General features: G+C 39.4%; 1 protein-coding gene across 3 annotated transcripts in view; it reads left to right on the top strand.

Annotated features, from left to right (window-relative positions):
- LOC149138939 (putative CoA ligase CCL8) overlaps positions 1-27,498 on the top strand; it is a 286,441-nt gene that overhangs the window by 206,069 nt on the left and 52,874 nt on the right. For all 3 annotated transcript variants that reach the window (XM_089446836.1, XM_089446834.1, XM_089446835.1), the window contains exons 10-12: positions 11,441-11,533; positions 11,754-11,831; positions 24,685-24,786. In XM_089446836.1, the coding sequence (XP_089302962.1) occupies positions 11,441-11,533; positions 11,754-11,831; positions 24,685-24,786 (273 nt within the window). The remainder of the gene's footprint in view (positions 1-11,440; positions 11,534-11,753; positions 11,832-24,684; positions 24,787-27,498) is intronic.

Genomic DNA, 27,498 nt, shown 5'->3' with positions numbered 1-27,498 from the left:
GGTGGGCTACTATTCAAAGGTACTTTGATCATTTTGCAATTGGGTGCTTATGCTTTTTTGTTTTGGGCATTTAGATGGATAAATGGGTGATTCGAAAGATTGACCAATCTTGATTGTAAATTTGTTCTCTCACCTAACCAGAGGGGTTAGAATTTTAGCCCTAGTCTATTGGGACCTCCCTTAAGGCCTTTGGGTTATAGGAGGGGCATTACTTGGAAAACCTAGATTGAAATAGCATGTTCATTCTCACTATTGTATTTTGAATACAACAGAGTACCGATCAGATGTTTTAGTTATTTGGCACTATCAAGCCACATCTACGAGTTTGAGCCATCAAATTTTGAAGAGGCTATAGGTAAGTAGGTCAAAAGGGATGCCATGATAGAGGAGTATAGCTCCATCATAAGAAATGATGTTTGGGATATAGTGCTGAGACTAGAGGGGAAGTCTATGGCCACTTCTCGATGGATCTACAAGATCAAGCATGCAATAGATGGCAGTATCGAGAAGTATAAAGTGAGGTTCGTGGTGAGAGGGCCCTACAAGGAGGGAGTGGATTAGGAGGATACATTCACACATGTCGCCAGATATGCATCTATTCAAGTAGTTATGTCCATTGCTTCAAAGATGGGGTGGAGGATACATTAGATGGATGTGAAGATTGCTTTCCTTATTGGAGTAATTGAGGAGGGGGTGTATATTGAGTAGCCTCACGGTTGTGAAGTACATGGGAGAGATTCCCATGTATGCTAGTTGAAGAAGGCCCTTTATGGGATGAAGCAGGGTTTGCATGCATGCTATGCCATGATCGATGGTTATCTTCTTGGTTTGGGTTTCACCAAGAGTGAGGCGGATCCCAGCTTGTACTATGTACTTGTTGAGGGTGAGCCGCTTATCTTGGTACTTTTTGTGGATGATATCTTCTTGAAAGGATTGGAGAAGCTCATAGGGATGTGCAAGGAGGATCATGCTTTGGAGTTTAACATGAAGGACATCGACTTGATACACTACTTATTGTGGTTGAATGTGTGGTAGCAGCCAGGAGAGATTTTCCTTGGGTAGGGCAAGTATGCAGTGGAGACCTTGTGGAGGTTCAAGATGGAGGATTGCAAGCTATGTCTACACCTATGATCACTAACCTGACGAATCTAAGTGCTTTTGAAGGTGAGCTAGTGGATCCCACATTGTATAGGTAGTTGATAGGTTCCTTGATGTATCTGGTCAACACCAGGTTGAATATAAGTTTTCCTGTGAACACACTTAGCTAGTCTATGGTGGAGTCGAGACTCGAGACAGGTTCATTGGGTGGCAATGAAGCACGTGTTGAGATACCTACGTGGGACAATAGACTTTGGATTGAGATATGTCAGACTTGGAGGAGTGGAGCTGTAGGGGTACACAGATTTTGATTGGGTAGGGAGTGTGGTGGACATGAAGTCCACATGTGGATGTTGTTTCAGCTTGGGATCAATCATGATCTCATGGTTCAGTAGGAAGTAGCAGTGAGTGGCACTCAGTTCAACAGAGGAAAAGTACATGGTAGCGAGTATGGCAAGTTGTGAGGCAGTGTGGCTTTGCAAGATGCTTGTGGGATTATTTGATTTGTAGATGGGGCCAACGGTTATACACTGTGATAGTTAGAATTGTATTAAGATCTTTGAGAATCTTGTGTTTCATGATTAATTCAAGCATATCGAGATCAAATATCACTTCATTAGAGACATGGTTTTGAGGGGTGATGTGAGATTTCAATACATTTCTACAAAGAAGTCGGTGGCATATGTTCTCACTCAATGTTGCATTATTCGTTATCGGGATAATATCGACGTGAGGAAAATATCGTAATTATCGGGAAAAAATCGGAAATAATCGTAATTATCGGGAAAAAATCAGAAATAATCAAGAAAAAATAGTTTTGGTACAAAAATATTCAGTTTTTTCATTTTTAAACTTTTTCCTTATAAAACCACGCTGCCCCGACCGTCCACGATAATTACCGAAAAATCGCGATTTTTTTGAAAAAATGAGTACTATTCGGCGATTCGCGATATTCTTGTTCTGATGAAAAACTCGCGATAAAACGATAAAATCGCGATTTTAACAACACTGTTCTCACTAAGCCTCTAATGAGGGGGAAGTTTGTGAAGTATCGAGATACGCTGGGGTTGGTAGAGAATCCGTTCCTTGCTAAGAGGGAGTGTTGATGTGAGTAGCATTGGAAGGTCTTCTACAATTGCTTAGTGTCTTAGCATGTGGAGGACATTATTTGCCTCTTGTAGTGATTTATGTCTTCTTTCTTAAGTTTAACTTAGGAAAAGTACAATAATTAAAGTCAATTAATTATTGTGGACTATTGGGTTATTTTCTAAGGATAAAAAATTTAAGTATTTAAGTTACTTGGAAATAATCTCAACTGTTGATCTTCAAGATGTTTCTAAAAGGAATTTTCAAGATGTTTCTAGAATGAAGATTCAAGATGTTTCTAGAGGGGAGATCAGGGTTAGAGGACTCAATGAAGATTATAAATGGAGGTTAGCAATGGAGGTGAAGACACAACGAAGGGAGAAATTGCCAGATTAGGAAGGAATGTGGGCTGCTCTTCAGCGAGAAGAGATGAGGAGAGATTTGGTCAAGTGTAAACTTGATGGCAACAGCAGCAGTGGATCGAAGCCCAAGGAGGAGGATGAGAATGCAACCCTCACATCTAAGGGGCAGCAGGAGCAGCAGAAGAAGAAGAAAGATATTTCGAAAATCAAGTGCTTTTGGTGTGGTGAACTTGGTCACTATGCTACAAGAACAAGGACAAGGATGAGAAGCATGATCCGAAGGCTGCATCCGCACCTAGGTTGCACGAAACGGGGAAACGGGTACAAGTTTCCGAAACGGGAACCGATACAAAATGCAACCTCTCCAAATTTTGGAAACGAGGAAACGCGAATATATATCTATATCTATATCTATATCTATATCTATATATATATATATATATATATATCTATTAGGACATTTAAGAAATATGTGCAATCATAAAGCATATATGATACATTCTAATTTATTACATTATGATAAAATTGTCAATTGTCAATGCATTAACTATAAGTCTCTAAATTTACATCACATTTACTCATGAATGATCACATAATGAAAATAGAAATATCCAAAATCAACTACGAGAAATTTCTAATTTCTTGTCTCGTGCTTGATTGGGAGTCTCCTCCTACATAGTTGAACGACCTTAGTGCTCTTGATTAAATACAAGTTTCATACCCTAGTACCCTACATGCTCTTCATTATTGGGAGTCTCCCCTGCATAGAGGGCTTGGTTCTCTTGATTAAATACAAGTTCCATACCCTAGTGCATGATAAAATCCAATGGAAACATTGCAATCCCCCCAATCCTGAAATCCTGAACAACAGATAAGTCTGCTGGATTTTGAGTGAGATCTAAAATTCTACTTTCTCCATATGAAATCCAATGAGGGCGAAACCACTCTCAAACATCCTAAGTCATTTCATGGTAATGTTAAAAATTTAAGTAAAAGGATGAAAATGAAAAATAAAGGAGAATATTTAACATTACCATGAACTGCATATCAACACTAGGGCAAAAGTTCACTTTTATAACTTTAGACAGGCATCTAGAAGCAACTAGAAGTCACTAGGATAACCTAAAAATAAATTAGAAAACAAATTAAAAAAAACACAAGTAAAAAATTGAAACGTGAGTTGTACGGCCCTGAAACGCGTTTCAGGCCGTACTGGCCACGTTTCAGTTTCGTGAAACATGGCAGTATGGCTTGAAACGTGTTTCAGGGCCGTACCACACGCGTTTCAGCGTTTCGTACTCATTTCCGTACGGAAACGCCCCCTTGCCCTACGTTTCCTGCAACATGATTCTGCACAGATCGAGGAGTTTACCATGATCGCCTAGAGGTGGGGTGATATAGAATTTTAGTTTGAAGAACTGTAGATGGGCAGGACCCTTGAGGAGTCCACCTCTTGGATCAATACCTTGCTACATGAGCCCGGATTAGAAGTTGCAGGATGGACAGGGTCAGTTGATGCAGATGAGTGTCGGAGTGATAGTTGTAGTGGCTAGGAGTGCCAGAGATTGAGCAACGCAGAGCTAGAGTTAGCAGCCGTGCAGTTGGCATAGAGCAGAGTCAACAACATCGCAAAGGCTTCAGAGGGTCAACGCAGAGACTAGCAGCAGTCAGAACTCCAACAACAAGATGCATCATACTGGTAACTGAACACCAGTTCAATAATTTTGGATGCTTTTCAGTTGTTGATGCAGTAGCAGTAGCAGTTGTAGAGGGTTGCAGTGCGGATGCAGTATTGGTAGTGGCAATGCCACCAACAGTACAGATGCAAAATTTGAGAGGGAGTTGCGGAAAGATGCAGTGTTGGCAGTCGCAGGGTTAGCATCAATACAGATGCAACATTTTCGCAGTAGTTGGTGGGCAACGATGCGAGACATCAGCAGTGCAGAGGGAGATGTTAGAGAATAGAGTGATGCTTCAACATGTTGCATTACTAGAGCACATTCCTCGCTAAGAGGGAGTGTTGATTTCTAGTAGCATCGGATGTGCTCTAAGCCTCAAAATTTGCAGGGAGGCTTGGACACATGTATTCTACAATACCGAGAAATCGTTTTGGGAAATTCCACCCGGAATCAGTTTTATTAAAATAATTAATTATTTTTAATGGAGGCCTAAGTCTAAAATTAGGGAATTAAAATAATTAAAGGGTATTAATCTAATTGTGGGTGAAACTTCTAGAAGAAGATGAGGATCAAGCCAAAATGATCTGAGCCATTGATTAGGATCTAATTTGGGCTGTTGGTTCTCAACAGAAGGATTATAAGAAGAAGTTTGATGGGCATTTGGAAAACACATCGAGTGGAGATCAAAAGATCGAATTTTTAAAGCACACCAGTTGTCGGGAGAGAAATTCGAAGGGATCTTTTGCGGTGAGGGGCATAGTTAGTATTGAGTGGGGAGTTTTCCTAGGGCGGAGATTACAAGGTAGAGAGGGTAGAACGACGTCTAGAGAGGCTCACGCAGTGGCATCGTAGAGCCTGAAGGAGGATCGAATTCTTGCTGAGGAAATTGAGTTTCAGAAGCTGGGAGATGGGGTGTGAGACCGGGAGGTTGAGAGCTGAAGTTTTCATCTAGCAGAGGGTTAGAAGGAAGAGAAGCGTAGTCCCCAACAAAGGTGATGCAGAGACAATGTGGGGTTGACGCAGTTCTGCACAGAGGCTGACGCAGAAGGGATGCAGAGGCTCACTTCTAGCAGATCAGAGCCGGATCTTCTAGTGATAGGGTGAGATCATCTCACTATTTCGTTTTGTCCAGTTTCTCTCTGTATCGGATAGCCAGTTGGGCATCCATTGAATTCTACTCAAAATTACTACTGCATAATAAAACCCTCAGCTGCTGCATTGGTTTTCCCGCATTGGGTTTTTCGGGGGACATTTGTCAAAAATAACTGTGAAGATGTGTGTGATGGTTATTTCTCTCGTGTTGTATTTAGTTTCTGCAGTTTTATTTTGGTGTATATATTTCAGTATTTGCCTTGGAAAACTGCAAATAACTTGTTCAATTAATTTAACAAGTAGGTGAAATATAATCGGTTTGCTGCAGTAGGAATCGGGTAACCAATTTTTCACATTGATGTCTAAATGTACTAGAGCTTGAGGAGGAGGCGTTAAAAGTCTATACAACCTCCCCTCATGAATCCCAATAGTCCTTGCATTTTCAATATTAGATCTCTTTGCCCAAACAATAACTTTACCATCAACAAATGCCACCCTATCACCTTTATCTTCTAAGCAAGAAATAGAAAGAAAATTCATTTTCAAACTTGGAACATAGAGGATATTTTTGAGATGAATATTCCCACTAGATTCTAGCTCCAAGGAGGTAGATCCAATCCCTTTGACCGAGTAGCTATGCTCTTCCCCAAGTTCCACTGAGTGAGAAGAGTTTCCTTTTGATAGAGTTTTGAGTTGACCACGTTCCCTTTTCATGTGCCTTGAACCTCCACTATCTATTAGCCATGTACTATCATCTTCAAATGAACTTGTAAGAGGGGAATAAAGACTACCATCAATGACTTCTTTAGATAGCTCTGAGATGAACTTGATGATACATCCTTTTATGGATTCAAGGAGGCTGCTAAGAGTCTTGAGACCTTCCTTCATTTATCTTTCCATTGGAAGGGAGAGAGAAGATAGCTGCTTCAAGAATGTCTTCAAACAAGAGTGCCAACAAGATGCAATCTTTAAGCTTCCTTCCTTTACCTTAGCTCTGATACCATGTTGAGAAACCAAAAGCAAGTAGATAATGATGATTTCTCTTATCTTGATAATTACTTGAGAATATTTGTTGGCTCCTTATTAATATTATGTTCTCTTCATCAAGCAATTATCAAAACATAAAAATCACAAAGAGATAAAGAACACCAGAAATTAGGCTCCAAGCTAGGGCAAAACCCCACAAGGGGGAAAACCCAAAAATCCTCTTCTTATAGAATTAGATCAAAGTGAGATATCCAAGACCCCAGATCAAGATTGCCACAAAGATCCAAGTTAGAGCTCTTTCAAATCTCCTCCAACCATGTCAAAGTCAACGTTGGTCAAACTTTGTCAAATCTCGGACCTGCAATTGAGGTTGCAATTTTGGATCTGCAATTTTGCATAGTTTCCCCAACACCTTCGCACATGTGAACATAAACAAGCCAAAAAATCCTAGTTTTCTCTCCTTTGACTTTGCTATCTATCTTCTTCTATTTCGCACAGAAATCGATGTGTCTGTTGAGTGAATGAATGAGGTTGAAGTGTCTTCTATTTATAGCTGTCCAAGAGGTCGAATAGATGCCTCTTCTTGGCCGGCTTGTCCAAGCAAGGCCGACTTGGTCTTGTGGACACCAAATTGACTTTTTGACTAGTTTTTACTCAAGATAAAATAATTTTCTTTTACTTACAAGGAGTCCAAATAGGACTTTGACTCAAATACATTTCTTTTGTTGATTTTTTAGTAGCTTGGGAGGTACTCCAAGCCCTAGGGTTCAGGGTTTGAAGGGTGGAGCACCACAAGAGTGACTTGTTGGCTTGGAACCCAAGGTTGGCGTTTTGCACCTATCGTGATTTGGGCCAAAACCATGGACACATTTCGACATGCAATGGATGAGGATGATAGTACTCGTCTAGACAAATCCGACACATCAAAAATCATCCAATTCCGAGTTATAGAAATGGAGTTATGAATTTTTGAAGTTAAGAAGTGGGTTTGCACAAGAAGAGTCAAGGTCGACTTGATGTTAATAAGCCTTATGACAACTTGTCAAGCCCAATAATGACGTTTTGTGGAGCCCTCATATTGGATATAAATATGAGGTGATTGGAGTGTCATTTCTCACATCCAAAGTGAGCAACACAACACAAGAGGAGCTTGTTGAAGGAGAAGACCAATTTTGTCTTGGTCGCAGGCAAGAGAAGGAAACCAACGTGGAAAAGGAAGGTTGTTAAGGCTATTTTTGGTGACCAAATTGTAGAAAAGGAGGGCTGAGGAGCAGGTGTGAAGGTTTGAGGTGTTTAAGGGCTGGTTTGTGGGTGGATTGTCCTTAGAATAGGTTGTCGCATGCTTGTGGAGCCATTCTAGAGCATGCCACAGTGAATAGAAAGAGAGTCGAGGACTGTTTGAGGCCTAGAACAACCCAGACTTGCAGCAAACTAGCACGACCCCTCAAGGAAGGACAACCGCATCTCTGAGGAGCAAATCTGGGCAGAAAATAAGGGTTGGAAATGATTATGGTTTTTCCCTAACCAGAGAAACAAACCTTAAACAATGAGCAAAAGGTATGTGCTTTGGTACGTTCTTGTAGGTGTTGGATTCGTGTTATTGGATCAGTTTTGGATAAGTTTGTCTAGAAGCCTATGGGAGCCATTTGGAGGACTTTTCTTGATGGTTGAAAGTGTTGATTTTTGGTAGCATCAGATGTGCTCTAGCCATGAAAATTGGTGGAGAGGCTAAGGCAAATGAGATCTCCAAGACCCAGAAATCGTTTGGGGAAATTCCACCCGGATGGAGAGATATTAAAATAATTAATATTTTTAATAAGACCCTAAGTCTAAACTTAGGAAAATTAAAACATTAATGTGTATTAATATAATATGGGTGAGAAAGTTCTAAATAACGAGGATCAAGCCAAATCTAATCTTAGTTGTTGATTAGGGACTTAATCTCAGCCGTTGGAAAATTAAAATATTAATGTGTATTAATATAATATGGGTGAGAAAGTTCTAAATAACAAGGATCAAGCCAAATCTAATCTTAGCTGTTGATTAGAGACTTAATCTCAGTCGTTGAATCGTCAAATAGGAAAAGTATAAGAGGAGGAGATGCACCAAGTTGATCAAGAATTCAATTTCTGAGGCAGGGTTTGCTGAGAAATCGAGTTAATGATCTGTTGCAGTGAGGAGCAGTTTGGCAGAAGGTCGAGAATACATATCAGAGAGGCAGAGAAAGTGTCGGAGAGACAGCACAGAGCCTTGGAAGGCTGATGAAGAGGTAGCCAGGACTGACACAGAGGCGGAGGAGGCCAGCGCAGGGGGTTGCAGAGCTGACGTTGGGTTGAAGAGGCAGCGCTGAGAAATTTTCGTGGGGCAGACACAGAGTTGAGAGGCAGACGCAGAGCTGTAGAGGGTGACACAGTTCTAGAGAGAAGCTTGGAGCAGCTTTCACTGTCCAGCTAAGGAATTGTCTAAGTTGTTGTGGGATCAATCATCCGGTTGTTGATCAGCCAGAATATCTATCTCCGAAGAGAGGTACTTCTACCAAGGAAAATCTCTGAAGGGTGAGCCATTTCTGGCACCCTAGTTGTATTCAGGAATTGCATAATAATAAAACCCTCATATATGTTAAACTGGTTTTCCTGCATTGGGTTTTTTGGGGACAATTTTCCAAAAACAACGGTGTCCCTTATGTTATCTCAGTTTATTTCAGTGGCTGATTTGTATATGTGTGAAGGCTGCATTTTTGTTTATTTCAATATTTATATTGATAAATAACTTGTTAATTGAAAAAACAAGTAGGAGATAATAAACCAGATAATGCAGTAGGGATTTCTGATGTGTTAGATTTAGAAATTTCCACAGAAAGTCCCTCCTAGGAGCAAATTTTGCAGTGATTGTATTGGGCATCATTGGTTTGTTGGAGGGGCAACGTGTTGATAGCCCAAAGTAGCCCTAGAGCAACATAGAAGAAGGACAATGATTGTTGATTGTTGCGTGTAGCTCTTTGATGGACAAAAGAGGCTAGTAGATTGGCAGTTTGGAGCTCTGGTATTGGCCAGCCTAGATGAGCAGATTGGATCAGCCCATATTCATTGTAGCAGAAGCGACTTGCAACATTGATAGGTGGAAGCTGTCTTGGAGACTTATGTGTTGTACTTTGATGGACTAAGGGGCAGCTAGAGAGCAGAACGGGAGCGAAGGACCGACAAGACAAAATACGACATAGAGTCTGCAACATGATTGTCATTGTATCTTGTATTCCATAGATTTTTGTATTATTTAGATTGGTTTAATATAATGAAGATTGGGTTGTACATTATTGTGTTAAAAATTGTCTATACTTGTGCATTTATGATTTACTGCTTTATATTTTCTGCTGTGCAAAGTAGTTTTGTTGAGATTCTTTGTTTGGTAGCGTAAAAATTTCTAAGATTCTATCCTAGACCCAAGATCGTGGAAATTCAACATCTTTGACTCATAATAAATTTTCTTTGGACTCAATAAACCCTAAAAGCATGAAGAGCATGTTTAGACTAGAGATAAAAATAATAATAATGAATATAATAAATATATAAATAGTACATTTCAGTTACATTATGAAGACTGACACTAGTTACATTTTCAACACCTTTGAACACTCCTTGGGAAGTCCTCTTGCATCACCTTGCACCTTGAACCCTAGAATATATATTATAGGTGATCATTACCTTACCGGGATTCCTCCCATCCGTGAAAGTCTGTAAAGAGCAGGGGACCTTGGATGTGGTGACAGTTGGCCATTGTCCCATTGTTAGCACTTAGTCTAGCTCTGTCTTGTAGGGTTCCCTTTCCAAGGCTTGGTAGATTTTGTGGTAACAATGAAGATCTTTTTTGAAAGAATAATGCATGATGTAGTTCTCTCTCATATGTAAGGGTGTATTTCTGTCCAAATTTTGTGGGTGTGTAAATCTAATCTTCTCTAATTCCAATTATTGACCTAATGCTGAAGTTTTTTAGGCAACCCCCAAATAAGGAAGATTTGAGAGTGAAACAGTAACTCAAAGTGCAACCCCCAATTAATGAACAATTCCCCATCTCTGATCTCTGTTGTCCAAATGCGTCAGAGCTTATTCAGGATATACCAGAAGTATTTCATGTTCTTGAAGAAGTAATGCAGGAGCATTGGAGGGCTGTTAGCTACATTCAATTTTATCTGTCCTTTCCAAACAAGCAGCAACTAGATTGCAGTTTATTGTGGGCACAATGAGCCCTAGTTTTCATCAATTTGACACTGTTATGCACTGCTTTATGACTGCGATAAAAAATCCATATCAATTTATAAACTCCTCGAGTTAACCTTTGATTGATTGAGAATTTGGGCTTGAAACTCATGCCTTCCTCTTTGAGTTAATGCAAAAGCTAAAATCACTCAGAAGCCCATGTATGCATTTATAGATTTGTACATAACGTATTACAGTTTTTATGCATTCCACAAGCAGAAGACTTGATGGAATTTTCTTTTAAGGCTATTAATGGTTGTCCTAAATGCTAGCTTTAGATGCAATATAGCATTTATGGATCAAAATGTGTTATAGTTTTTATGTTTCCAAAAGCAGAAGACTTTATAGAATTTTCTTTTAAGGCTATTAATGGTAGTCCTAAATGCTAGCTTTAGATGCAATTCATAAAGAATAAATTCTTTTAATTGATCAAACAGATTGTTATGCTTCTTAGTTAAACATGTCTGCTTGCTCCACATAGCTCATATAGTCCGTAAAAGGAAGTTTTGTACCCTTTTTCATAAAATATGAATTTGTAAGACTGGAATGAAAGCGTCTAGATAGTGGGTTTTAGATGAACATGTATGGTCCTCCCTTTTGACCAAGCATGCGTCGTTATTGCAGTCAAGAAATAACTGCATACAAAACTTTCAAATGTCTTTAAGCTTTTGTGTGCAATTAGAGATGTTCAATTTTTTTTTCTTGATTGAGACATTGGTATATGCAAGTTAGAACGTCATTATTGGTTTTTGAACTTTAAAAGAAGATCATTATTGGCTTTTACATTTTAAAATAACATTATTATTAGCTTTTGCATTTAGAAGTTTACATAAAAAAAATCAGCGGTGTTTTTGTGAGGGCTCACTTTCTGTGTTGGCTTCAGATGTGTGGCTCATCTGCTCTTCCTTATCCTGTTATGAAACAATGGGAAAGCATCACTGGGCATCGACTTCTGGAGCGTTATGGTATGACTGAGGTGGGTTAGGGGATGCAAAAAATCTTCTTCAAGGCTAATCAATTGAGCAATCTCATTAGCAATGTTTTCTATTTACACAATATCAGAAGTAATCGACTGAAAACTTTACGTTGACTTTCCTATTTAATCATTTACGGCTATATTGTGATTTGATTTTTTTTATTCTTTTTTGGTTAAAACTGGTTTGTGTCTCAAATATTAAAGGACTTATCTGCTGCAGTTCGTAATGGCACTGTCAAATCCTCTCCATGGAATCCGCAAAGGAGGCACAGTTGGCAAACCTCTTCCTGGCGTGCAGGTGCTCTCTAATTCCTTTTTGATGCAGCTCATTTACAGCAGATATACAATAGGAACACCATCCCATGTTGAGTTGTGCTTGGCAAGTTGTAGCTGTTATGCCATTAATTACCCATGTTACTAGATCTACAGGGTCTTGATGCTGGATCCGGATATCTGTGTTTCAGATACGGATATGGAGAGGATCCACCCAGAAACACGTAGGATCCACCACATAAATGGATCCTTAAAACCCAAAAATGTATACCATGCTACCGAAAAGAATCTTGTGCCAACTAGCCCTGACACACTGGATCCCAAGCAAATACCATTAGAGATTTTGGTTTATTTTTCAAGGATACTTGCAACCTATTTGAAACCATAAGAAAACATATACTCTATTTCGATTTTTAGTTATGTTACTTATTAGGAATCTGTAGGCTGTATGGTCGTATAAGTAAGCTGTTAATTACCTATATTCTGTATAGCACATGATAATGCTAGTAGGAAAGGTCTAACACATCAAAATTTTAATTTTCAATTTTTGATAATGCTAACATGAAAACTTTGAGACAATACATAGAGAATCATATATAGTGTACAAGGGATGGTTGTGTCAATAATAATTTAATTATATCAATCCCTTCAAACTCTAGATGAAGAGTCCTCTTAGAAGAATATGATACATAGACCTATAGAATGTTCAAATTAGTGTAAAATATTCATTTACCATTGTAACTAGATGAGAATTTTAGTTTTTGAGGCTAATTTCAAGGAAGATGATAGGTTGATCATGATGTAGAATTGGAATATTCAAATGATGAGCATGTAGAACCATTTTTTGACATGTAGTTAGACCTACTCTACATCATCATATCAATAAAGTGATCATTGATGAGATACTCAATTTTGTATTTACAGTTATACCATTTGTATAAATGAACAAATTCTTCAATAAAGGGTTGAAGGGTGACAAAGGTCTAATGGTTATGGAGGAAGGTATTGGTAAGGCCTTGATGGTCATCATAAGAGTTACAAGTAATCAAGCATGCTTTCCACCAAACTCAATGGATTCGAAGAGGGCTGTTCTAAACTAGGGTTTTTATAATATGCAGATTTACAGCATGCAATAGCATATAACAGCCAAGAAATAGCCTATAAGGCATATATTTAATAAAGGGGCAAAGGCTATCAAGAAATAAGCCTGGGTAAAGGAAACTTTTATGGTTTTTAATGGTTTTATATGAATAAAACAATGGTAGAAGCTTAGATGTCAACCCTTGTTTTTGGACAAAATGCAATTAATGCTATATTTTTCTTTTTAAATTTATTAAATGCAATCTTTATTAGTAGAATAATGACATATAAATGAAAACTTACTGTAAAATGCAAATTAAAACCAAACCGTAAGCTTAGTTACCAAGAAAGTAGGAAAATAAGTAAGAATTTAAGATGATCACCACTACTAAACTAGTTCCTTTCCTCAATTAGGCAATGGAGTCAATAAGGGCAAGGTCTATGATAGAGGGCCTTGGATGAAGAGGGTTGAAGATCAAAATTCTCTTCTTAGAAACCCTAGCAACTTCTTTATATGGGAGAAATAAGGTGAAAGGAATCAGGATGCATGCACCAAGTTTCGTTGATGGATTCTTAAAAGACAAATTTTACATACCAGAAAGAATCAAGATTTCAAGAATTATAGTGCACTTTTTAATGGCACAATAGAAACCCTAATTTCAGAAAAATAACATGCAAAATGGAAGAAAAAGACAATAAACATACACAATTCCGCCAAGAATCACTTCGTCAATTCCAAACAAGTTGATACATGCAAAAATATCCCTTCCAAGACAATTCACTCCACTAAATGTCCATTGCATCCAAGAGAAAAGTACAAGAGAACTAGTGTGCACTTCTTCAAAGAGAGAGAGAGGAGTGAGTGAAAATGTGATAATCATAAAATGAAAGTGACTTCCCTCTATTTATATTATGGCAACTAAGTCACTTTTCATAAATTTACAACAAAATCCCTAATAGTGTGCTTGGAGCATTCAAAAAGGCCTAAAAGGCGGAGAGCGACGCCCGCACGGTCGAGAGAGAGGCGATGATAGCGTGGAGATAGAGGGAAAGGGAGGGGGGGAATAAATAAAATCTCTCCCCTTTCATTATTCACTTCATCCTAAGTGAAAGAGAGAGAGAGTTTGGAGAGCAAGAGAGAGTTTGAAGCAAGGAGAGGAACTTGGTGAGAGAAGAGCTTGGAGGAGTTTGAAGAGCTTGCAAGGGGAGATTAGAGGCCAAAGAGGTAAGATCTACACTCTAATCTAGCAATTTTTCTTTTATGTTTGTTGCTAAATAAATAAATTTCTCTATTTCCCATTCCATTGTTTCGCAGATTCAAAACTTCAAATTTCAAACATCATGGTTATATTGCTTGGCATTTTCTTCTTCTTGGTTCCTCTTTTGGTTATTATGGTGTTGGAGAGTAGAAAAAGGAGGGTTGAAAATGAAGAAGAGGATGAAGAAGTGGGTTATAGTGGATTTGATGAAAACCTCGGAGAGGAGTACCTTGGTGAGGAGGAGCTGGAGGAGAGTGAACATGAGTCAACTCAAAAAACTAAACAAGACCAAACCCCATTGTGGACATATGTTACTAAGCCTGAAGTACGAAAAGGGGGTGGAACCACTAAATTTCACTGCCCCCATTGCAACAATAATTACACAGGTTCATACACTCGTGCCAGAAAGCACCTTTGCGGGAAAAGGCCATGGGATGGAGATAAACAAATAGGAATCAAAACTTGTACAGGTGTGTCAGCAACAAATAGAGCCAAATACATAAGGGAAGAGGAGGAAGCCCGATACAAATCTAAAAGATCAAAGTGTTTCTTTGAACCAAGCTCACAATCACATGCACAAAGAACTCCTTCAGCATCCTCCCATGGCAATGGATATGGAGGCAAAGGGTCACCAAACATCTCTTTAAGGTGTAGAACCATATCAGATTTCCTTGTTGAAGGGTGTAGGAATGATGCAGATTCAAAAGTTTATCGGTTTCTCTATGCATGTGGGATACCATTCAATGTTCTTTGCTCATCTTATTGGCATGAAATGGTTTCTGCCATAAATGATGCCCCTAAAGGATACAAGAGCCCTGGGTATGACAAGGCTAGAACCATTGGACTTGATCACGAAAAAACAAAAATATCACATTCTTTGAGTAGAATGACAAATTCTTGGACTGAGCATGGGGTGTCCATTGTATCTGATGGATGGAAAAATGTTAAAGGCAAGCCATTGATAAGTGTTATTGCTGTGTTTGTTAGTGGTGCCATCTTTCTTTGAGCATATCATTACTCAGACAAGTTTAAGACCAACATCAACATTGCAAAACCATTACTTGAAACAATTGAACGTATTGGGCCATACAATGTCATCCAAGTCATCACTGATAATGCTCCTAATTGTAAGGCAGTGGGAGTAATTATTGAGGATAAATACCCCAACATATTTTGGTTTGGGTGTTTGGTTCACACAATGAACCTTTTGATGCATGATATTATTAAGAACAAAAACCAACAATACAAATTGATTGGTGATTTGTACAAGGGAGGCAAAGAAATGATAAAATTTATTACAAATCATAGCAATACCCATGGCCTTTTCTGCAATCACGCAAGATTGGAGCTATTGAAGATTGCGAAGATTAGATTTGCTAGCTATTACCTCACCTTCAAGTGCATTTTGAAGGTAAGAAAGTCATTGGCTAGCATGGTATCAAGTCCACACTAGCAAGTATTAAAGGAAAGAGCTACAAATGCAACTGACAAGCAAGGTTTTGAACAGGTGGAGGAGACTGCTCTTGATGGTTAGTTTTGGGCATGTGTGAGGCAAGTATTGGAATTCACCAAGCCCATTTATCACATGATTCGTTTTGCAAATATAGATAAACCAGTGATTGGGGAGGTGTATGAGCAGATGGATACCATGTTGGGGCAAATAAAAGATATTGTTCAGAAAGATGATTCCAACTTGTATACAATGATTCACAGTTGTGTGTGTACACAGTGGAATAAACTTAATGTTCCACTACATGCCTTGGCGTATATCCTTACACCAAAATACTACTTTGCATCTTGGTTGGGCCAACCTGCACTTGGGGATGGGGTTAGGGTCAAACCCCATATAGATGAAGAGGTATCTACAAGATATTTGCAAGCATTAGACAAGTTGATACGTGATAGGGAAGAATGTGCTAATCTGTGTCTTGAATTAGGCAGATACTTCAGTTGCATTGGTTTGTTTGGTTCCTTCCATGCAATGGAAGATAGAGACAGATTTGATTCTCTCACATGGTGGGAAGCATATGGCGGCTAGGGACTTTTGCCAAAATTGGCAAAAAAAATTCTCTCACAGGTTGTAAATACTTCTTCTGCAGAGAGGTGTTGGAGCACCTATAGTTTCATACATAATGTGAGAAGAAACAGACTCAATGAAAACGGGCAGGAAGCTTGCTTTATTTGAACTACAACTTGAGGTTGTTGAGTCATTACTGTGATCGGGCTTATGAGGATCCAACATAAAAAATGTGGGACAACCACCCAGAGGACGATGATTTGGAGGATGGCACTATACATCTTAAAGAACTGGAAGCAAAACTTATGAGAGAGGAAGATGAAGCAACAACCATGCCACCCCCACCATCCGTAGCAGTGCTCGAGTTTCGAGTCTTGTTCCTTTGCTGTCGCTGCCTCCATGTACATCCTCACGTGGAGGGCATATGCCTTCTGGTTCTGGTTGTGGGTCTGTGCGGGAGGAGACTCCTAGAAGACCACCACGACCTGCTCAGAAATTAGACATTATTCGTGGTGGCAAGAGGAAGATGTAGATGATAGATTTACTTGTCTTTTCTAGTTTCTAGTAGTTTTTATAATTGTTGACTCTTTCATATTTATTATGATATTTTTGTAAACAATATATGACAATTTAAGTTTGAAGTTTGAAGTTGGCAATTATAACTCATTGGTAATGAATTATGAATATGATGCTTCGTGAAAGTTGAAAGTTGTTTCATTTCATTTCATTTTATAACATTTCATTTCATGTTAGATATTATTTGTTGTAATGGTTACACTTAGCTTACAAGTACAACTTTGGTGATCAATGATGATAAATGTTATATATTGAATTTTGAAAGCTTGAAACTTTAAGATTGATGAATCATGATTCATGAGACTCAATATGTTGTATGTTACTAACTTGTGGACGTGGTTGATGAAGATTATAACTTCTAGATGATTGTTGTTATATGGTTCAATCTATGTTTTTTTTAGTTTTTTATATCTAATTCATCATTCTACATGTTTTTGTTGACATATATGCATCAAAATATAAAAAATATATATATTATATAAAAAATGCTCCGGGATGTGCTCCCAAACCGGCAGCTTCTGGAAATGTCACTCCTGCTTCCGTTTTCGTTCTCGCTCCCAAGTAACCTTGGTTTCAACATTTGGAGGTGTGGCAAGGGGCATACAACCATGTGGATGCTCCTCAAAGGCCAACGTTCATCTGACAAGGGCAATGATGGGGCTACAAAGTCATACCTACATTGAAAACTACACAAGACATCCTCTAAATGGTGTTGGAGAGGTGGCAAGCCATCCCTCAAAGGATCTCTGCTACACGTGTAATGAACGACTTGAAACATGTGTTCAAGATCAAGTGAGAACAACGTCATTAGGGACAAAAACCCATTAGGGTATTATAGTGGATCGTATTCAATGTTAGGGACACAAAAATAGTTCACAGAAACCTTGCCTTGAAATATCCTTCTTGTTGATTTTTCGTAGCATTGGATGTGCTCTAGCCATGAAAATTGGGGACCAAGGCACATGAGATCTCCAAGACCCAGAAATCGTTTGTGGAAACTCTACCCGTATGGAAAGATATTAAAATAATTAATATTTTTAATGAGACCCTAAGTCTAAACTTAGGAAAATTAAAATATTAATTTGTATTAATATAATGTGGGTGAGAAAGTTCTAAATAACGAGGATCAAACCAAATCTAATCTTAGTCGTTGATTAGGGACTTACTCTCAGTCATTGAATTGTCAACAGGAAAAGTATAAGAGGAGGCTTGAGGGTCAGTTGGAGATACACCAATTTGATCAAGAATTCGATTTTCTGGGGCAGGGTTTGCTGAGAAATTGAGTTAGTGATTTGTTGCAACGAGGGGCAGTTTGACAGAAGGCTGAGAATACATATCAGAGAGGCAAAGAAAGTGTCGGAGAGACAGCGCAGAGCCTTGGAAGTTTGACGCAGAGGCTGAGGAGGCCAGTGCAGGTGACGCAGAGGGCCAAGAGGTTGACGCTGGGCTGAAGAGGCAGTGCTGAGGAATTTTCGTGGGGCAGACTGGGAGCTGTGAGGTAGACGTAGAGCAATAGAGGGTGACGCAGTTCCGGAAGGAAGCTTGGAGCGGCTTTTGCTGTCCAGCTAAGGAACTGTCTATGTTGTTGTGGGATCAATCATTCGGTTGCTGATGAGCAAGAATATCTGTCTCTGAGGAGAGGTACTTCTGCGAAGGAAAATCTCTAAAGGGTTAGCCATTTCTGGCACCCTAGTTGTATTCAGAAACTGCATAATAATAAAACCCTCATATTTGCTGCACTAATTTTTGCGCATTGGGTTTTCCGGGGACGATTGTCCAAAAATAACGGTGTCCCTTGTGTGATTGTCTCAATTATTTCAGTTGTTGATCTGTATATGTGTGAAGGTTGCATTTGTGTTTATTTCGGTATTTATATTTATAAATAACTTGTTGATGGAGAGAACAAGTAGGAGATAATAAACTAGATAATGCAGTAGGGATTTCTGATGTATTGGGCTTAGAAATTTTCACATGTTATTAGAGCATTGCAGATCACAGGAGAACTGAAGACACCAGCAGGAGAAATCTGAATAATTTGCAATAGAAGCAACTGTCTCGAGAGACAGCGTTGTTCCAGAGCGGATGCAGCAAGAGAGGAAGTGACGTAGAGCTTGCGTCATCATTTCGAGCCAGTAGGAGGGTCAGCGCAGAGGCAGAGGGGCAGATCGGACCTACGCAGTGGCTGGTCATCTTTCTTAGCCAGGAAGGATCAACGCTGTGGCTAAGAGGAGCAGATTCAGCCTTTGCCGGGATTGCGCAGAACCTGAAAGGCTTAGTTTCTTCAATTGCCATGGCTTGGGGAGTTGTGGGCAGATTGTGATTTGAGGAGCTGGTGGGATGCTATTTTCTGTCGCAGCAGAACAGTGTCTAAGGAGGCGAGACCAAGGTAGATGGGGTCACTACGTCGACGGATTTCTAGCCAAGGAATCTAGATCTGAGTTGCAGTTGCAAGGAGGATTGGAGAGGAGCTATTCGATAGTTGTCCAGAGGATTTCTAGAAGGGAAATCAGGACTTAGAGGGACATTTCCAAGAGGGGAGTCGAGACTCGGAGGGAGTCTAGAAGAGGAGCTGAAATGTTAGTGAACGGACTAAGGGATCAGGTCAAGTTGGATGGGGCTTCCAACTTTGTCATCTGGAAGACCAAGATCCTGGCAGTCCTGGATCGAGAACGAGAAGTATGAGGATGCAATGTCAAGGGCGAAGTGCATGATCCTAGACGGGGTCAAAGATCATGTCATACCACATATTGCTGAGAAGAACACAGCAAAGGAGATGTGGGACATCCTGACCACCTTATACCAGGGCTCTTCTGTGCCGCGGAAGATGCTATTGGAGAATCAATTGTGGTCATATTAGACGCAGAAGGGAGAGCAGATATATCCATCCTTCTCAAGCTGCAGGAGATTCGCAACCAGATTACTTCCGTGGGGCCTACACTGGATCCATAATTTATGGTCAAGACTGCCCTGAATGCAGTCTCCAAGGAGTGGGAGACATTTGTCCTATAAGTATTTTGGGTAGGGCTACTCTCCTTGGTTTGGAGGAGATGTGGGCACCTCTTCACCAGGAAGAGATCAGGAGGATGACCAAGGTGGGGAGTAGTGGCAAGGGAGGTCGAATCAAGAAAGAGGAGGAGGATGCGGCTCTAGCATCCACGGGACAGCAAGGGAAGAGGAAGAAGAAAGACATCTCCAAGGTTAAGTGCTTCCATTGTGGGGAGCTGGGACATTATGTATCCTAGTGTCCCAGGAAGAAAAACAAGGGAGAGGTTTCCGACTCAAAGGCGGCTCCAGCTAAGGCAGAGAAAGAGGTTGAGACTAATGACAATTGTTCCATGAGTGCTCATGCACCTCTAGAGAAGAGGTGGGGAGACATCGAGTTGAAGTCAGGAGGACTACATGTTGATTTGTGGTAGCATCGGATGTGCTCTAGCCATGAAAATTGGTGGAGAGGCTAAAGCACATGAGATTTCCAAGTCCCAGAAATGGTTTGTGCAGATTCTAACCAGTTTGGGAGATAATAAAATAATTAATATTTTAAATGGAGTTGCTAAGTCTAAACTTAGGAAAAATAAAATATTAATGGGTATTAATATAAAACTGGGTTAGAAGGTTCCAAAAGTCATGGACCAAGCCAAATCTAATCTTATCTGTTGATTAGAGATTTAATCTTGGTCGTTGAGGGACCAACGAGAAAAGTATAAGAAGAGGCTTGAGGGTCAGTGGAGAATACACCAGACTAATTAGTTATTCTATTCTCTACAACGGGGTTTGCTAAGAGAGATAGAATCAATGATCAGCAGCGAGGGGCAGTGAATACATAGCAGAAAGGCAGAGTTGGTACCAGAGAGACAGCGCAGAGCCCGGAGAGGTTGACGCAGAGGCAGCTGGGTGCTACGAGAGGAAGCTAGGAGCTGTGCAGAGCCAGGAGAGGCTAGCGTGTGAGACGCAGAGGGTCTAGGGGCTGACGTAGAGGCTCCAGAAGCTGATGCAAAGGCTAGCAGAGCTGACATAGGGCAAGAGGCGGCGTTGGAAGGATTTTGTGGGATAGACTTGGTGTTTGTGAGCTGGATAGGGTGACACATTCCCTATCGGAATGACGCAGAGCAATGGGAGCTGCAATTGTTGCTGTGGGATCGTCCATCCGGTGATTATTCAGCCGAAATATCTGTCTCCGAGGAGAGGCACTACTGCGGAGGGCATTCTCTGTTGGGTGAACCATTTGGCACCCTGATTGTATTCTGAAAACTGCTTAATAATAAAACCCTCTGAATAGTTGCACCATTTTCCCGCATTGGGTTTTTTCGGGGACATTGGTCCAAAAATAACGGTGTCACTTGTGTGCTTGTTTTATTTCAGTTGATGATCTGTAGATATTGTGACTGTATTGTGTTTGTTTCGGTATTTAAATGTATTAAATAACTTGTTCGAATTTAGAAAAGTAGGAGAAATAAACCAGCAGAATACAGATTAAATTCCTAACGGATAGACTTGGGAATTTCAACACTACATACTAGGGGCAAGATCCTTGAGGTGCCCAAACTCTTGAATCACATCTGGCTACGAGAGCCCTTAACAATAGTAGCATGACGATAGATGTCGGGTGGAGCAAAGTGTGGTGGAGCAGCAAGGCAAGGCTAGTGTGCAGAAGTCTGTAGCAATGCAACAGAGGTTGCAGCAGTACGAGAGGCACAAAGGTGTTTGCAGTAGCGTAGTGGCAGCAGAGGGAGCACGGGTTAGAAACAAAGGTAGTTTCAGCATTACGAGGCTTCTAGACTGACTGGGATGTCAGTATTTGGGAGAAGTTAGTTACTTACTTCTCAGTAACTGAGTTGCAGTGTAGTAGTTAGTAGTGGCAGTGCTAGGGGAAACATGGGCAGCATATTGAGAGAGAGTTGCAGTACAGATGTAGCAGTGGCAGTGGCAATGTCATGGGCAACAATGGAAGTGTCATGGGCAGTAGCGGTGCAAAGGATGTGAGACAGTAGGCTAAGCATCAGCACAGGTACCGATGCGGAGGATCAATGTGATGTTTCTGTGGTGAAGCATTACTAGAGCACATTCCTCGCTAAGAGGGAGTGTTGATTTTTTGTAGCATCGGATGTGCTCTAGCCATGAAAATTGGTGGAGAGGCTAAGGCACATGAGATCTCCAAGACCCAGAAATCGTTTGGGGAAATTCCACCCGGATGGAGAGATATTAAAATAATTAATATTTTTAACGAGACTCTAAGTCTAAACTTAGGAAAATTAAAATATTAATGTCTATTAATATAATATGGGTGAGAAAGTTCTAATTAACAAGGATCAAACCAAATCTAATCTTAGCCGTTGATTAGGGACTTAATCTTGGATGTTGAATCATCAAAAGGAAAAGTATAAGAGGAGGCTTGAGGTTTAGTTGGAGATACACCAAGGTGATCAAGAATTCGATTTTCTGAGGCAGGTTTTGCTGAGAATTCGAGTTAGTGATCTGTTGTAGCGAGGGGAAATTAGGCAGAAGGCCAAGAATTCATATCAGAGAGGCAGAGAAAGTGTCAGAGAGACAGCGCAGAGCCTTAGAAGGCTGATGTAGAGGCAGCCAGGATTGACGCAGAGGCTGAGGAGGCCAGCGCAGGTGATGCAGGCAATACAGAGGGCTGCAAAGTTGATGTTGGGTTGAAGAGGCAGCTCTAAGGAATTTTCGTGGGGCACACTGGGAGTTGAGAGGCAAATGCAGAGCCGTAGAGGGTGACACAGTCCCTGGAGGGTGACGCAATTCTGGAAGGAAGCTTGGAGCAGCTTTCGTTGTCCAGCTAAGGAACTGTCTAAGTTGCTGTGGGATTTATCATCTAGTTGCTGATCAGCAGGAATATCTGTCTCCGAGGAGAGGTACTTCTGCCAAGGAAAATTTCTGAAGGGTGAGCCATTTCTGGCACCCTAGTTGTATTCAAAACTGCATAATAATAAAACCCTCATATTTGTTGCACTGATTTTCCCGCATTGGGTTTTTCCGGGGACGATTGTCCAAAAATAGCAGTGTTCCTTGTGTGAAAGTCTCAGTTATTTTAGTTGCTGATTTGTATATGTGTGAAGGTTGCATTTGTGTTTATTTCAGTATTTATATTTATAAATAACTTGTTAATGGAAAGAACAAGTAGGAGATAATAAACCAGATAATGCAGTAGGGATTTCTGATGTGTCAGACTTAGAAATTTTCACATTTCTAGATTAGGATTTGTAAGCAAGTAACCACACTCATGTTAGGGATGATTATGCCATTAGCCCTGTTAGGTGCTTCCAACCCCCAAGAGGAAGTACCTTTCATAGGTAGATGCATCAATCCTTAGATGCATGTGATAATGGTGGTGATGGAGTGGGAAAGACTTCAAGGAGGATGGTCATATCCATGGTACTAGCTAAAGGAGGACCAATATCTCTAAATGTTATAGTCAGAAGAGGGAATACTTATGGAGGCATGAGTTACTCTTTTCCTTAGCCTGCTTTTTCCACCTCTTTGATGCGCCTTATACTTCAATGATTTATCTTCTTTCTTACATAGCTTAGGAGGCCAACTTGCTTTATGCTTTAACAATACCCCTTAAAGATGTAGCAATTTTCCAATCGTCATGATTGGGACATTCATGAGTAACTTTATTTAGATAGAACATGAAATGCTAAGGATTTGGGTGATGGCTAATGAGGGGAGTATAGCTCAAGCTAGGTTTTTTCCCATGTGCTTACTATGTTCCAGCCATCTTTTGCATTTTTCTTTTTCTTTACTTGTGGATTTACATGCTTTTATCTTTCTTTTAGCTACATCAACTTATTAGGCCAAATTTCCAGGCCCTGATTTAGAGATGAAGATATAGGGTGCTGGTCCCAATGACAAATGACAATCAACCCAAAGAATGAATTTGGATAATAAGGGAAACATGGGATGTTGCAAGTATAGATTACTTTGGGCATGCTATATCAATCAATCGCTCCTATTAGTGACCCTCATGAAGGAAGGACTGCAGGGGAGGTCGCATTGGAATAGGAACAGAGGATAACCTCCTAGGTGGAACATGGGTACAAGGGTACAATTAAGAGCAGTCAATCATCCAACTTGGCCTGTGATCCATATTAGTATGCCCCAAAACATTAAATGACTGCATATGATTACAACAATGGTTTGTGTATCTTCCAATAACCCACCCACTTCCTTCAAGAAACATGCTAGATTGGAGAGAGCATTGACCAGAGCATAGGTGGAGAGCTTTGATGTAAAGCTATCTGTGGATCATCATAGGGCTTCTGGCTGGCTGGCTGATGAATAGGGAGAATTTTTTTCTCATAGGCGTTATCTTGGGTAATAGTGCCTTTGCTACACTAATTTTGATTTAACACTTTCCAGTCAAATCTTCCCAATTTTCAATAATATTTGACAAAGTTTGATTGTATGATTAACAAAAAGAGTTGTAGATGCCTTCCAGATTGGATGAATTTTGTTTTCTGAGTCACATTTTTTTCCACACTCAAAATCACATAGGCAGTAATGAGTGGGTGAATGTATGTAATGTGGAACTTGAGCCTCTTATTACATTCTAGAATGTTTAACTACTATGGCTGACACCATTAACATTAGCTTAGTGTATAAAGAGTCCTGAAGATTATTCATTATATCCTCTTCTTGAATCGGGAGTTTAAAGCTCTCGGGGAAGATTCATTTCATCAGATTTGAACGGTTGGTATAAGACAGCATCTTGTGCATCTTAGTAGATTCTGTAGGAGTCTATCAATAGATTTCTTGGCATGATAGGAAGAAATTCCCTTTAAACAACAAATTCATATCAGGCGGATGCATTTTCTGGTCTTAAATTTTTATGGTCATCTGATTCTTGAAGAGGTGTATCATCCTAAAGGAACTGTGAAATAGATACTTATCTGTTGATCTCTTTGTTTTATTTATGGAGATGCTTGCAGGTCAAAATTGTTGCAGAGCATGTAAACAACTCGCCTCTAGGTGAAGGAGAGTTGTGTGTGAAAAGCCCATCAATGTTTAAGGAGTACTGGCGACAACCTCAGGTATTTTATTTGCATTTTGCATAAAGTATGTTTTTAATTTATAAAGTTATGTAATTTCTTTTGGGTCATACTCTATGTGGAATTTTACCTTGTCTTTTGATTTATGGAACAAATCATTTGTAGGATGGGAGATTATACTTGGTTTTTGGTCCAATGATCTTTAAACAAAAGAAAGAATTAAAAAGATTAAAACAGTGTTCCCAAGTGACAGAAAGTGATCAACTGGTTTGAAACTGCATAAAAGTAAACATTGTTCCAGATTCATATCTTCTTTAGACCCTCATATGCTTTGCATGGCCTTCAAGTTGGAGGATAGTTTGAAGTTTGAACTCAGGAACAAAATTTATGTATTTTTGAGAAAGGAGCTTATTTGATCTGAATGACACCAGATTTGCTCTGATAACAAATGATCTGCAATTTCACATGCACTATCTTGTGGGTTTACTATGGCTTAGACAACGTAAATGTCCTATGGCTTTTCACCATGGCTATACCAACAGCCTTGAGGATTTCATATATCTGCACTCTTTAATATTTATAGTTGCTTCGTTACGGCTACAAGTGCTTTTAGCTTGTAGGTTAAGGGAATTTGTAATATTCTTTGGAAATAAGCTTCTTTATGCATAATGTTGTCTTGTCCTATAGCCTACAAAACAAATTTTATAGTTGACATGCAGAAATAAAGAATAACATAGTGCAAATATTCATAACATTACACAAAACATTTGTAAACAATACTTTTATTTCAAAGATTGGATTACAAAAATACCCCAGCTTTTACAATTAGGCCACTTGGAAAATATCAACTAGACTCCCCTAACTAGCAGGAATCCCTTAAAAGTATTTCTACTTCTAATTAGCCTCCTAGCTATTTCAAATTTGTACAAGTTTGTATAACTTTTCTAGTACAACCCTAGAATCTCAGTAGTAAAAAAATGGAAGATCAAATGTCTTGACCACTATCATTGTATGTAATGATTTCTTTCATGTGATGATGTCATAAATCTTTAGCATTTTTTTGCACAATAATGTTGTCACATTTTTATTTGTAAAGTTGGAATTGTGGTCTCTTCCTTTCTCACTGCCTTTGGGGTTGTGCACTTTTATGCTCTTGTAACCTTGGCATTTGCATTTGTGACTTTTAGCAATCCACAATATTCCTTTTGGAGCTTGTACTTGTGACACCTGAAAATGAATGTCCAATTTGCATTTTTGGATGCATTCTTTTTAGTAGCCTTGCCTCAACATATATAAACATTGGAGCAGGGTACGAGTCATTTAGGACGTGGTGATGAAGATCCATGTGCTTACCTTTTTTTTCACATAGTGAGGGATATTCATATATTTTGAAGCATGTTTTGTTGTTTTGTTCACATATTTGGAGGCAAGGTTGCACATGTAGCAAACATTCATCTTTTGGTGCATTTATTTACATATTTTCATGCATATTTCTCCATGGGAAGGTGCATTTGCCGTGTCTTCACATTTTTCAAGGCAAAAGTTACATGCTTGAAAACATCTCCCACCATTTGTGTTCATTTCACATCTCACAATGCGTTTCTACATATGTTAAGGCATGACTCATCTAGTGTTATTGGAATTGCATTGGAACCAGTGGACCAAGCAACCCGATCGTTTTGATTTCTAAATCGGTCTGATTGTTGGGAAAAAACTGGAAAAGGCCCTTATGGTACCAAAGTGGCCTTTTTTCACCAAATCGACCAATTTTGTACAATGCAATCGAGGATGCTCCAAACACAATTTAAAAAAAAAACAATATTCTATGAGTGGGGTTGCCTAATATTCAACCCTAGGGCCCCACTAATGCTATGTAATTAATGGTAATGTTAAATTCTTAAAGTAAAAGGATATCCTTTTACTTAATTTTTAACATTAACATTAATTGCTTTAGGATGTTTGAGAGTTGTTTCAACCTCATTGGATTTCATATGGAAAGAGTATAATTTTAGATCCCACTCAGAATCCAACAAACTTAAAAAAAATTAGGATTTCAAGATTGGGCAGGATTGCAATGTTTCCATTGGATTATGTCATATATGAGGGCATGAAACTAGCACTTATTCAAGAGCACCAAGCCCTGTATGTACCTTGATGATAGTGGCATTGGTTGTTGAACTCCTTTGTTGCGACTCTAGTAAAAATGTACCCATCACTCAAACAAAATCTTGATTTGAAATGTTAAGCTTTTTCTATCTTATTTTAATGTTTAGAGGGTGATATTGATGCTGGGGATCCCAATATAAGCAATAATTTTAATGATATGTAGGTATTTGTTGGAGCATGATTATTTTTTTCAATGCTAGAGGCCATCTAGAGCTTCTTTGTTGATGTATTTTTGGTTCATAGATGGATTGCATTCTTTGCAATTTTGGTTATATGTACCCTTGCTCTATATGTTGGAATTTCTAAGTCTAACCCGTTAGAAATTCTTCCTGTACCATCTGGTTTATTTCACCTACTTGCTTAATTACTTAACAAGTTATTTACCATGTAAATACTGAAAATAAACACAAGTACTGTATCAACATCTACAAATCATCCACTGAAAGAAAACAAGCACACAAGTGACACCGTTATTTTGGACCAATGTCCCCGGAAAAACCCAATGCGGGAAAACCGGTGCAACTATTCAGAGGGTTATATTATTATGCAGTTTATCTGAGTACCACTGGGTGCCTAAACCAGCTCACC

This window comes from Pinus tabuliformis, chromosome X (genome assembly GCF_031772625.1).
Source record: "Pinus tabuliformis cultivar Carrire ecotype Pingquan chromosome X, CPIR1, whole genome shotgun sequence".
Lineage (NCBI taxonomy): Eukaryota > Viridiplantae > Streptophyta > Pinopsida > Pinales > Pinaceae > Pinus > Pinus tabuliformis.
Note: the sequence above shows the minus strand (reverse complement) of the source record. Positions and strands in the feature narration are given on the sequence as shown.